The sequence below is a fragment of the Pristis pectinata genome, chromosome 2 (genome assembly GCF_009764475.1).
Source record: "Pristis pectinata isolate sPriPec2 chromosome 2, sPriPec2.1.pri, whole genome shotgun sequence".
NCBI lineage: Eukaryota > Metazoa > Chordata > Chondrichthyes > Rhinopristiformes > Pristidae > Pristis > Pristis pectinata.
This window is the reverse complement of record NC_067406.1, coordinates 141,673,082-141,686,506: the sequence shown is the minus strand read 5'-3', so window position 1 is coordinate 141,686,506 and position 13,425 is coordinate 141,673,082. Positions and strand designations below refer to the sequence as shown.

At 42.9% G+C, this 13,425-nt stretch overlaps 2 protein-coding genes across 4 annotated transcripts in view; one reads left to right on the top strand and one right to left on the bottom strand.

Moving 5' to 3' along the window:
- Window positions 1–7,134, top strand: part of LOC127567401 (alcohol dehydrogenase class-3) — a 34,651-nt gene extending 27,517 nt beyond the window's left edge. For both annotated transcript variants that reach the window (XM_052010278.1, XM_052010276.1), the window contains exons 8-9: window positions 3,115–3,253; window positions 6,907–7,134. In XM_052010278.1, coding sequence (XP_051866238.1) covers window positions 3,115–3,253; window positions 6,907–6,931 — 164 coding nt within the window. In that variant the 3' untranslated portion in view covers window positions 6,932–7,134. The remainder of the gene's footprint in view (window positions 1–3,114; window positions 3,254–6,906) is intronic.
- A 4,032-nt stretch (window positions 7,135–11,166) lies between these two features.
- The window catches only part of metap1 (methionyl aminopeptidase 1), a 34,779-nt gene continuing 32,520 nt past the window's right edge, over window positions 11,167–13,425 (bottom strand). For both annotated transcript variants that reach the window (XM_052010279.1, XM_052010280.1), the window contains exons 10-11: window positions 12,460–12,525; window positions 11,167–11,599 (exon numbers count right to left, since the gene is read on the bottom strand). In XM_052010279.1, coding sequence (XP_051866239.1) covers window positions 11,433–11,599; window positions 12,460–12,525 — 233 coding nt within the window. In that variant the 3' untranslated portion in view covers window positions 11,167–11,432. The remainder of the gene's footprint in view (window positions 11,600–12,459; window positions 12,526–13,425) is intronic.

Genomic DNA, 13,425 nt, shown 5'->3' with positions numbered 1-13,425 from the left:
TACTATTCCTAAGGGCAGGCACAGTAATGTAACGGTTAGTGTAACGCTATTACAGCGCCAGAGACCTCGGTTCAATTCCGGCTGCTGTCTGTAAGGAGTTTGTACGTTCTCCCCGTATCTGCGTGGGTTTCCTCCGGGTGCTCTGGTTTCCTCCCACATTCCAAAGACGTACGGGTTAGGAAGCTGTGGGCGTGCTATGTTGGTGCCTGAAGCGCGGTGACACTTGCGGGCTGCCCCCAGAACACTCTACGCAAAAGATGCATTTCTCTGTGTGTTTCGATGTACATGTGACTAATAAAGACGTCTTGTCTCTGGCAGCTCGTTCCATGTACGTACCACCCTCTGTGTGAAGAAGTTGCCCCTCAGGTCCCTTTTAAACCTTTCCCCTCTCACCTTAAACCTATGCCTTCTAGTTTTAAGTTCCCCTTCCCTGGGAAAAAGACAATGTGAATTCACCCTGTCAATGTCGCGTGATTCTGTAAGGTCACGCCTCAGTCTCCTACGCTCCAAGGAATAAAGTCCTAGCCTGCCCAACGTCTCCCTATAATTCGGGCCCTGAAGTCATGACAACGTCCTCGTAAATCCTATCTGCTTGAAGTTTTGTTAACCCGGCCACAGAATCCAGCAGAGTTTCTTGGTAAATATTAGCATCTTGTATGAGACCCTTTACAGTGAGCAACCTGAGTTTTTTAAGGGAAAGGACAAAATTCTATGCCAAACCATTCAGTGTTTGATCTTATTGGCCAGCTAACCGGGAACTAATGCAAACTAGAGGAACAGCACCTCGTATCCCGCCTGGGCAGACTCCAACCTCACGGCATGAACATTGAGTTTGCCAACTTCTGGTAACCCGCTCCCCCTCTGTCCCTTTTCTCTCTCCTCCTGACCTCCCCAGTCCCTCCCACACCCACTCCCACCCCCATCACCCTGTTCTTTCCCCTCCTCCACCCACTCTGTCTGCCCCTCACCCACACACCCCTCCCACTGGGTCCCCTCCCTCCCACTGTTCCCATCTGCCCTCCCCACCTCCCTTATCTGGTTCCATGTTCCACCTTCCTCTCCTATCAGATCCCACCATCTGCAGCCCTCTGTCACCTCCACCCGTCACCTCCCGGCCTCTGTCGCTGTTCCCACCCTCCCCTCCTCCATCTGCCCGTCACCCCTCCTCACCTGGATCCATCTACCACCTGCCACCCCTTCCCTCCACCCTTTTATACCGTCATCTCCCCTCTATCCTTCAGTCCAGATGTCTTGATCCAAAACATTGACTGTCCATTCCCCTCCACAGATGCTGCCCGACTCGCTGAGTTCCTCCAGCATCTTGTGTGTTGCTCCAGATTCCAGCATCTGCCGTCTCCGGTGTCTCCAGTAACTAATTATAACCGTGTGAAATGTGTCCATTCCCATGAGTGCAGTTGGTCGAACCTTCCCAAATTAGGGCAGGATCTTGCACTTCCCATCTGGCTGGGACTGACAGCTGCCACATTGAGACAAACTGGCAGAAATGATCCAACATCGATATGAATGAATAGATGGTTAGGGTGATAATGTTTAAAATTTCCCCACACTTTTGTGTTGCTCTCATGGTATCTCACAGAAACCCCCCCCCCCCCATTTACTTTAGATAACCTTTGTATATAAAAGGCATCTTTAGCTTGCTCCTCTATGCCTTTTATATACAAAAGTTATCTAAAATAAGGGAGTTTTTTGAGATAATGTAAGAAAGGAGGAGGCTATCTGGCCCGTCAAGCCTGCTCCGCCATTCAATAAGATCATGGCTGATCTGGCTGTGGACTCAGATCTACCTACCTGCCTTTTTCCCCATAACCCTTAATTCCCCTACTATGCAAAATCTATCTAACTGTGTCTAAAATATACTTAATGAGGTAGCCTCTACTGCTTCCCTGGGCAGAGAATTCCACAGATTCACTACTCTCTGGGAAAAGCAGTTCCTCATCACCTCCATCCTAAATCTATTCCCCTGAATCTTGAGGCTATGTCCCCTAGTTCCAGTCTCACCTACCAGTGGAAACAACCTTCCTGCCTCTATTTTATCTATCCCTTTCATAATTTTATGTTTCTGTAAGGTCCCCTCTCATTCTTCTGAATTCCAGAGCAACATAGTTGTACCAACCAGGTTCTCTGCAGTTACAGTGATCAGTTCCTTTCTCTAAATTATATTTTCACACTTTGTATAACAGTTTGGTTGTTTTTACTCTGTAGGTAATCAATAACCTGTTACAGCTCTGCATGTTATTGCATGTCGTATAGTCATTGGGCACAGAAACAGGCCCTTTGGCCCATTGGGTTTGTGCCAACCAATTTTTTTAAAGATATTTATTTAGTAGTCACATATACATCGAAACACAGTGAAATACGTCTTTTTGCGTTGCTAAGAATGTGCTGGGGGCAGCCCACAAGTGTCGCCACTTTTCCGGCGCCAACATAGCATGCCCACTGCTCCTAACCTGTACGTCTTTGGAATGTGGGAGGAAACCAGAGCACCCGGAGGAAACCCATCAAGCATCCATTTACACCAATCCTACACATTTCCATTTCATTCTCATCAGATTCAACCGCTCACCTACACACTAGGGGCAATTTACGATGGCCGATTAACCTACCAACCCACACATCTTTGGGATTTGGGTCACGGGGAGATTGTTCAGACCTCCACACAGACAGCACTGGATGTCAGGATCAAACCCAGGTCTCCTGAGCTACAAGGCAGCAGCTCTACTCGCTGTGCCAACGTGCTGCATTGTCGTGCTGAACTTCATCTCTCTTCTGTTGCTTTGATCATTGGTCATTTCTTCCGTAATGTGTGGTTAATATGTGGAATCACCATAAACTGCTGAGTACAAGCTTGAGGGAAGAGAGATGAGATTTTCCCTGGGCAATATTTTTCCTATTATTCTTTGCAGGAATTATCCAAATGGTCCCAGTTCCCTGCTCTTCCCCACAGCCCTGCAGTTTTTTCCCTTTTTTTTCCAGATTTATCCATTTCTCATTTGGAAGTGTAGCTTCATCTGCTTCCACAGCCCTTGTCGGGGTGCATTTTCCCATCCCGAGCAGCTGTGCTGATGTTGATCCATTTGTCCTTGTGTTGCACAGGATGGAAGAGTGTGGAGAGTATTCCCAAGCTGGTGAAAGAATACCTGGATAAAAAGTTAAAGGTGGATGAGTTTGTGAATTTCACACTGCCGTTTGACCAGATCAATGAGAGCTTTGAACTGATGCATTCTGGCAAGAGGTAAGTCTGTGTTTTCTTACTTTTTACTGATATAATTGGTGTGGCTCAGTGCGAAGCTGGCTTCTGATCAGATGGTCAGAGATCTTGAGAATTCAGCTCAAAAATTGATCAGAGGAAGGTATAAGGGGGATGTCAGAGATAAGTTTCTTTACACAGAGAGTGGTGGGTGCGTGGAACGCACTGCTGGCAGAGGTTGTGGGGGCAGATACATTAGGGACATTTAAGAGACTCTTTAGATAGCCACATGAATGATAGAGAAATGGAGGGCTATGTGGGAGGGGAGGGTTAGATAGAAATTAGAGCAGGATAAAATGTTGGCACAACGTTGTGGGCCAAAGGGCCTGTACTGTGCTGTAATGTTCTATGTTCTAAAATCTTGCCTTCCTGAGAGAGCTGCTGTGTCAGTTATGTAGTCTCTACATCAAAGACCCACCTCCACACTTGGGCGGATGTAGATCCATGGAACTGTGAAGAAAAGCCGGGAAGTTGTCTTTGGGAACCATATTTATCCCTCTTTTGCTAAGGCAGGTGGTCTGGTTACTGATTTTGGAAGCATAATATGGGCAGATTGACTGCCCAGTTTCCTACTTTGTTGGTGACCACACTTCAAAAATATTTTAAAGACTCTAAAACATCTTGCAACATTTTGAAAGGGACATGAAATGCAAGCCTTGTTTCTAAACCAACTGCAAAGAGTTTTGTTCCAACTTTACCAGAATAACCAATGATGGAACATTAAACACCCAGCAAGTTGGGCAGCATCTGTGGAGAGAGAAACACCGTTAAAGTTTCAGTTTGAAGATCCTGAACTGGGGGTAAAAAGTGAAAAAAAACATTAGTTTTAAGTTGCAGTGAGGGTGGGGAGGGGTGAACAGGTCAAATGGAATGGGTGAGGCCAGGGTTACCCGGGGTGATTCCAATGTTTACAGAGATGTCTGCTTAACACGTGAATGAGCAGAAACAACAGGGCTCATCGCTCGGCACAGATGTGGTGGGCGAAGGGCCTGTCCCTGTGCTGTACTGTTCTGTGTTCTAGTCAAAGCTGTGAAATGTGGGTCAGAGCAGTTGCTGAAAACCAAAAGCAGAATGCTGGAAATATCCAGCAGACCGGGCAGCATCTGTGGAGAGAGGGGAAAAAACTGGGTTAATATTACAGACGAATAATTTTGCAGCTGAATTGGCAAGTTGTGGACAAACAGGAAAAGCGTGTTATCTGAAACGTAGAATTTGATCATTTGTCCCAGAGGCTGCAGTGTCTGGGCAGATGATGTGCTGTTCCAGAGGTCAGAGTGAGACTATAGATGAAAATGACAGGCAGTGGAAGCTCAGGGTCACCCTGCAGAGTGACTACAGGTTCTACAAAGCAGTCACCCAATGTGCATTTGGTTTCTCTGAATGTGGTGCAGCTATGACTTGCTGGCAGGTTTTATGATAGTGGGGCTGGTCCAGCCTCACAAGTTCAGATGGGGGTAAATTGGAGTAAGTGAGGAGCATGGAACACATCGGTACCGGCAGTTTCGCGTTGGCAGATCTAAAGAGGGAAGGAGACAACCAGTGAAGTGCTTGGTTTTTAATCTTGAACCAGAATACCAAGGGGTAACGTTAAGTGAACTCCTGATTCCATAGAATATGCCCTTTGGTTCATGATGTCTGTGCTGACCAACGATTCCAAATTAAATGAATCCTATCTGGCTGTAAGATCTGGTTAAGATCACTCTATCTCCTGCCTGTTCATGTGCCTCTTAAACCTTGCTTCAACTGCCTGACTTGGATTCTCTGCTTCCCCAGACTTCTGGTGTACCTCTTCATCCCAACTCAAGGTTGTCAGGGTTGCTATCTTTGGAACAGCAGGGGCTGAGGGGACATCTAACTGAGGTGTATAAAATGGGAGGCTTGGATAGGTCCTTGCTGCTTCCCCTAACAGAGGGGTCAATAACTAGGGATGATACATTTAAAGCACAGCAAAAACTTTGTTAAATCTGACGTGCTGTAGTGACTGTCGTTTCAGAGGGAATGGAGGGGTGCCAAGGGAGGGGTCAGTTGAGGGAACACAGGGTAAGAGCCACTGGAGGGGTGGTGTCAGACCTGCTATTGATTAACCAGTGCATTTAATTTCCAGGCTCCTGTCAAGTTGTGCACACGCTGGAGGGAGCTTTTAGGATTAGAAGGGAGTTGAGGACAGTAATTCTCACCCAAGTTATGGCCAGAGTCCAGAACTACTTGTTTGTCAGGGTGGTTGGCTGCACAAGTCCTGATCACATCGAAGTACTTGTATCAGCACCTGGGAACGATGACCCATCAGGCCAAGGACCAGGAGGTGGGAAATGGGCCACCACCTGTGCTGTAAGATATCTGATCCTGAGGCTTGAATTTATCAAGAGGGGAAGAGAACATGTTTCAAAAGCAGGGATTGGAAGAATGGTAATCACGCTCTCTTGAGTCACTCTTATAGAGAGCTACGTGTGCATAGTTAGAGATATTCCCAACTTTTCCACTAAATATATTGACCTGACAGTTTGTATTGTTGTAAATTATTCTAATCAGCCATTGGGGAGCTCCCTCTAAATCAATCTTTTCCCCTCTATACTTCTCCAAAGAAGAAACCAGCATTGTGTGATGTTGTGAAACCATTATATAACTATCAGTGAAGCACTAACCGTGGCCACTATTGTAATGTAGGGATTTGGCGGCCAGTTTGAACAGCAAGTTCCTTCAGATAGCAACTGTGACAATGACCAGATGTTGTGGATTGGTTGAGGGAGACTATTGCCCAGGGCACTGGGTGATTTCCTATACTCTTTGAATAATGCAGTGAGCTCTCTAGCATCCACCCAAAAAACCAACAAGACCACACCGCCTGGTAGTGCAGCATGCTATCAACGATGTGTCAGTCAAGATTTCATGCACGTCTCTGGAGTAGGACTTGAACTTGGGTGAGAACTTAGTGTTATTAATTTGTTGGCAGAATGTGGAGCACTTCATTTATTATTAATTTCTAATTATTCCCTAGATCATTTCAGAGGGGAGTCATATTACTAAACTCATATTAAGAATGAAGCACAACAATCTAATAAATTAGTAGTGAGCTTGCTTTTATACAACTAAAAATGGCTAGAGACAGAGTTTCATTTCCTTTGAGAAACTTAGTTTGCATCCAACTGTAGATGTGGCTCAGTTTGTTGAAAACAAATTGAAAAGTGCTTTTTGGGGGATGAATTTGGTCTGGTACCCATGGACCAAAACTACTACTTTAACAAAGTAATTTTGGAATTATCAGCAGGTCAGGCAGCATCAGTGGGGAGAGACAGACAGACAGACAGACAGACAGACACAAAGTTTGATGATTCTAGTTAAAGAAACTTTGTCAGACCTATGACTGAAATGGAAAAAGGGTGATACAGCAAAATCTCACATTAGGTCAATCCAAAAAAAGTGTATGAAAAACAAAAAACTGGCCCACAAGTTTTATTCTGTTAGGCAAATCTTGATGTACAATGAAAAATGGATGCAGTCTAAGTGTGTCATAATATAGCAGTCCATGGCTCAACCCACTTAACTGCAGGGTATTTGCAGGGCAATAAATAACCTTAACGTTTTGAACTTGAGATTGTACTTAAACTAATCCTTTGTTTTCTCTGTGTCTGTTTTTAAAGCATTCGAAGTGTCCTTGTATTTTAAAGCTGGGCCAGGACCAGTTTCTCACTTGTCCAGTGCAGACTAAATCGGTGTGGAAAGAAGTACTTTGAAAATTGCCTTAAACTACTTTTGATACACTTCAGCATATTTTAATAATGCTATGTCATCTGTTTCAGTGTGTCTGTATTGTTAACTGTTTAAAGTGTCAGGGACACTTTTCCAAATTAAAGCAACTTGAAGATAAACTGCGTTTGTTACTTTTGTTCTGTGAGTTTTGAGTATCTCAACTGCAACAGAGGTTCCTGCCTAATGGCAACATTTTGAGTGCTTCTTATAATAAATTGGATCAATTTTACTGGGAGGATTATATATTGTTCTGTGGGGTTTAATTTGTTGCCCTCCCCCTTACCACCCCCCTGCACTTCTGCATGTCATTTTAAGGCTTAAACTCAGTTTTTCCCCACTGAAAATTCTTGGTGAGACCAGCCTCAAATGCAGAGCAGCTGTACCCTAGGAAGAATGCCTTGAAGGCAGTGGAGCTAAAGTTCACTAGATTAGGCAATTTCTCATTCCCAGGAATCAATGAGGTTGAACACTGGGTTAAAACCAGAAACCTAGCCCTCTGCAAACATTAGCTAAAACTAACAGCAGCAGCAGAGACTACAGAACTTGATTACCATATCAACTTGGGGCTTGTGTTAATGTGACCATCCACACAGGAAAAGGCTTTTGAATTAGTCTATGGCTGCACCTGTGTTCAGCTACCATCCAAGTCCATATCCTTCAATATCCTGGTCTATTTTTTTCCTAAATCCACATTAAAACTTCTGATGACCATCTAACAGGATTTATATACATGGTCAGTTTCCAATATTGAATTCTCAGATGAGCCATGAAAAATGATACAAGTGTGTGACTCATTTATTATGTGCACATTATATAGAACTCAACATGGCTTATTTCAGTGGCAATTTACTCACACTGTTCCAATCTAGTTTCAGTATACTAATACATAAACTCATTGCCCTTGAACTCAGAAAAGACAACCACATGTCAGATATTGGCACCAAGAGTTAAATGCATAGAAATTACAGATCAATTCCATTATTGAGGGATTGGTAATGGAGATGCTGAGGAACAACAGGCTGAACAAAATAGCCTAAATGCACTTTAAATTGTTGACTTAATGTAAATCTTCCAATGCATTTGGGGTGAAGATTAAATGGTCACTTTCCTTAGTTAACTGTTACTTTTATGCATTGATGAAAATAGCCCAGACATTGTAAATGATACTTTAAAATAACAAATTCCATTAACTTTTGTACATACAAAACTCAAATTCATTCTGTAAATCAAAGCATCATGTAGAGAGTTAATGCATCAACTCAATACTATCGTGTCAACTCTGAAGGAAAATGTCTTGGTCAAGAATTCATCACTAACTAAACCAAAAAGACAGACGTGACTAAATCAGTCAAGGTTCAGTAAACCTTCATTCCTTTTTGGAAAATTCCCTTCAGCATATCTGTCAACAATTATATACAGTACATTTGTTAGTTTATGGCTTGAAGGCAATTTTGCACCCTCAACTAATTTTTAAAGGTAGAAAATAGACACAGGCTCTGGCTCCACGTTAGAAAAGGATCATTCACTGTGACCCTGGCTCAACTCCAGGAAGCTGTTTGCATTTCCTATCCTTGTCAATCCTATCTTCGGTGGAACTAAAAAGCTTAAAGGCCAGAGAAACAAGGACTGCAGATGCTGGAACCTAGATGAAAAACACAATGATACTGATGGAACTCAGCAGGCCTGGTGGTTGACGTTTTGAGTCAGGACCTGAAGAAGGGTCCTGATCCGAAACATTGACCGCCTGCTTTTCTCCATGGATGCTGTCTGGCCTGCTGAGTTCCTCCAGCATCATAAAGGCCAGAGACACTCTCATGTCCAGAGATCAATGTTGAGCTAGTTCCAATACAAGGTTACCAGAGGTCCTAGACTCAAGCAAAAACTGACTGAACTCAGGATACTGAAAAAGGCCAATGGAAAAAGAAACAATTGCCAGGATTGGGTAATGGGCAACAGAAAATCTAAACTGAATACCAAAGTAAATCACAAGTACAGGAAAGCACAATAGATTTATCTCTGTTAATTTACAAAGAGCATCACATCAACAGGAACTCAAGACAGAGGGATGTTTCCAATTATTTGGGATTAGTCCAGCCAGTTATTCATATGTTGTTCAACCATCCATACTGTAGTCCACAGTCCAGGGTAAGGTTTGTCTCCACAGACGTGGCATATTTTCATCATTTTGTTTCTATTTCAGGATTTCAGCACCTGCAGTGTTTTGTTTTTGCAACACATATGATTGATGGGAGCAAGTGAAGCAACACCACACCGGGTCCAGTGTAGATAAGGCACTTTCTATTCACGTTGCACAGTGACGGGAGGCAGAGGTGTAAATCTGTCAAGGACAAAGCCTCCTCTCAAGGACCAACAAATCTGTGACATTATCTACTCCAAACAATGCAGAAGGCTCTTTTCCTCTTAGAATTATGTACAAGTTACATTAAACACCTCTGGACACACATTATTTGACATTTACCCTACCTATTGAGCTGCATCTCTTGACAGTTGGTATTAGCCAGGACTTTCCTCATTTTGGGGGGTCCTTTGTGTCAACATACCAACATTTAAGCAATAATAATCTTCTACTTTCCCTTCACACCATACCTGAAGACGAGTGACAGCAAACTACAATTCTCACACATAATTCTTTGATAAAAGCTTTCTAAACAAAAGCCATTTTATCACAATCCTCAGTGAAACCAATTAGGATGTGGTTGACTTAACGAGCTAATTCAATTCAGACATCAGCCCCAAGAACAAAAGCTTCAGCAGGCTGCACAGAGGGGTACCGATCAAGAGGTTCAGAACCAAAAGGGAATGGAAGTCTGTAGCAAACCCCATGGATCAGTAGAAGTTGCCAGACTCAGGACAGGGGCAATCCTAGAGAAATTTACAATGCTGTTCCTCTACATACAAAACTAGTTTTTTTTTCCTTTTCTGTCTGTCTGCCCCCATCCATCATTCACCTGCCACTGTCTCCCAACTCCACCCCCACTCACCTCCCCTACCTGCCTGTCATCTTACATCCCTCCTCAGTCCACCAATCACCTCGGGGTCCTGACTCACCACTCCCCTTCTCTGTATACCGGCCATCTCCCCTCACCACTCTCAGTCCTGATGTGGGATCTGAGCTGAAATGTCGACAATTCTTTTCCCTCCCAGATGCTGCTCGACCCGCCAAGTTCCTCCAGCAGATGGTTTGTAGCTCCAGATTCCAGCATCTGTCGTCTCTTGCGTCTCCTAGTTGCCAATCTTCTAACTTTGGTAGGAAGGGTTGCAAGAGATTTCACGAAGTTCAGTGCAATGCGTGGAACAGGGGGCTATCCCATCAACTGTTGCTTAAGAGTAAGTAGCATTTCACACTAATTCACCAATCTCCAAGATGGTAGTTCATAAACAACCAAGTTGCCAGTTTTTAATTGGTAAAGTTGGCCAGCTGCCATAAGGTACAGAGGGGCATATTTCTGCTTTAATCATACTTTGGCCCCAGCAAACAAAACATTTGCAGGTTAGGGAGACAATTCTTTTCTAACACTCCTTCAATTCAAAACACCACATGCTGCAAGGATGCCACTATGTAACCAGAACAGTGTTAAATCTCTTTAATAGTGTTTAAAATTCTGTTGCATTACAAGGGACAGTTTTTAGCCTGTGATGGAAGGGCAATGTAACCAGCTATCTATACATCATATGATATGATGTTTGAATTTAACAATAAGGTCACATTCAAAGTTTAAAAGGGACAAAATCTTACTCTGCCCCATTCCAAATTTAAATTTCCTAACAGCAATGCACCAACAATATGACCAGCATTTAACTATCAGAGAAAAATTACTAATTTAAATTAAAACTTATGGCTTGTCTAATCAAGACAAAGTTAATAACTTTTTCCGTCTGGGCAAAAATAGTTACAAGTGTGTTGATACGAATAAAGTCCAAGCATTCAGGATTTAAAAATGTATGTCTAATTAGAAAACATTGTCTGGTTGGCAAGATTACAATTCGTTCCTCTGGAGTCACAGCTTTTGCTATCATTTTCACAGATGCACGTTCACAGAAAGAATTATTGGAGGAAGTTTACCAGCTAATCTTCCAGAAGCTGGTAACAACTTCAATTTCTTTTTAAACAATAGCCCACAATCTACGGATGTAGCCACAAATTTTATTCCATTAAGAAACATTTAAGATACAGGCAGTAAGAACTGATATTAGGACCAGAGGCACTCTGGAAGGGAGGATGAGGAAAAAAGATATGTTGCAAACAGGCTGTTTGGGCATCCAGTGCTTTGCAGCATCTAAAGCCCCCCAAACAACAAATAAAAATAACAAACGAATCAGTGCCTTAAGGCATTGGCCAAACTTGAGGTGAAGACATTGAGGGGCTGCCGCTGTGACCAGCAGCGAAGGTACCAGGCTACAACTGTGATGCAAAATAAGGGCGACCATTGTCCTCCAAGCGCCGTGTTAAGATCTCACAGCCAGTCTCTGTGACCAGAAGCGTGTGCTCAAACTGCGCCGAGCGCTTGCCGTCCTTGGTTACTGCAGTCCAGCTGTCAGGCCACGTTTCATCATGCCAAGCCCCTACAATGCAAGAAATACATCACAGGGTCACTGTCAAAAACTACTTAGAGGTGCAGTAAATCATGGAAACCCATAGCAAAGAAAGCCATTTGGCCCATCACATTTGAAGAGCAATCCTACGATCCGATAACCACCAGCTTCAGGCTGCAAGCCTTCTCCCTACCTTATTTTCTGAAGTTCAAATTTCATTGTGAAAGTTTCTATTGAATCCATTTACACAGACCTTTCATGCAGCACATTCTACATCATAACTCGCTGGATAAAAATATATAAAATTATGAGAGGCAGAGATAGGGTAGATAGTCTTTTTTCCAGGGTGGAAATGTCAAATCCTAGAGGCTTTTAGGTGAGAGGGGGAAAATTTAAAGGAGATGTGCAAGGCCCCAGAGATCCCTATCGGAATTGTAAAGAACTCTCACCAGGTTACACCTCAGCCTTTTCTATTCCAGGGACAGTGTCCCAACCTGCTCGATCTTTCCAGATAGTTTAAACCTTGTCAGTCCTTTTTTATTTGCGCCCTCTGCTGTGCCCCCATACCCTCTTCGTAATATGGCAACGAGTCCTATGCACAGTAGGCTGAATATGACCTAATTAAGATTTTTTTTTAAGGTTTTAATTCCCATCCTATAGAAATAAAGGTTGTATTGTCTTTTTTTTGCCAAATGGTCTTACTTAAAATGATTTGGAGCACGTTAAAGAATGCAACAGCAATAAAACCCGGTTTTTGCCAACAGATTTCAGAATTACTCACAGAGAAAGGCAGAGAGAGACACTTTCAAGTCAGTTTGCAGACTTCACCCAACTTTCTGTAGATTTCTAATGGGTAGTGTAAAAATTAATCAACAGCTCACACAACTTACCGTCACAAATCATAGGCTCAATAGTAAACACATGACCAGGTTTCATCACTCCGACAGCTTTATTTTCTACAAAGACGAAGGCATAATTAAAGTTTTTTTAATCTCAGTATTAAATATGTTCTTATAGTATATTCTACAGTAACTAACACAGATGTATCACCAGGCTCAAGGACAGCTTCTATCCTGCTGTTATCAGACCTCTCATATGCTAAAAGATGAACTTTTGATCTCCCAATCTACCTCGTCGTGGCCCTTGCACTTTACTGGTCTACCTGCACTGTGCTTTCTCTGTAGCTGCAACACTATATTCTGCATTCTGCTTTTCTTTTCACTACCTTGATGTGCTTATGTATGGCATGATCTGTTGGGATGGCACGCAAACAGAAGTTTTTTGCTGTATCTTGGTACATGTGACAATAATAAACCAATACTAATGTAGATATTAAAGACCTACCCCACTGTACATTCATTACATACGACCATTGCAGCAAGTAATGAACATATCGGCTGGTATTGCTATGGGTTTAGAATTTCTGAAAATAGTTAAGTATTGTTATAACTGTACAGGCTGTTGGTGAGGCCACACCCAGAGTATTGTGTACAGTTTTTGGTCCTGTTATTTAAGAATGGGAGTGGAGATGGTCCAGAGGAGTCACTAGGATGAAAAGGTTGTTCTACACCAAGACCCGTATTCTTTAGAGTTCAGAAGGACAAAGGATGATCTTATTGAAACAAAAGATCATAAGGGGGCATGAAGTTGAGATTTTTCCACTAGTGGGATAGTCTCAAACGAGTAATTGTAATTGGTTTATTATTGTCACATGTACCAAGAAACAGTGAAAAGCTTTTGATAGCCAGCCATCCAGACAAATCATTGCAAACAGCAAGGTAGTACAAAGTGAAAAAGCAATAACAGAATGAAGAATATAGTGTTACAGTTACAGAGAAAGTGCAGTGCAGGTAGAC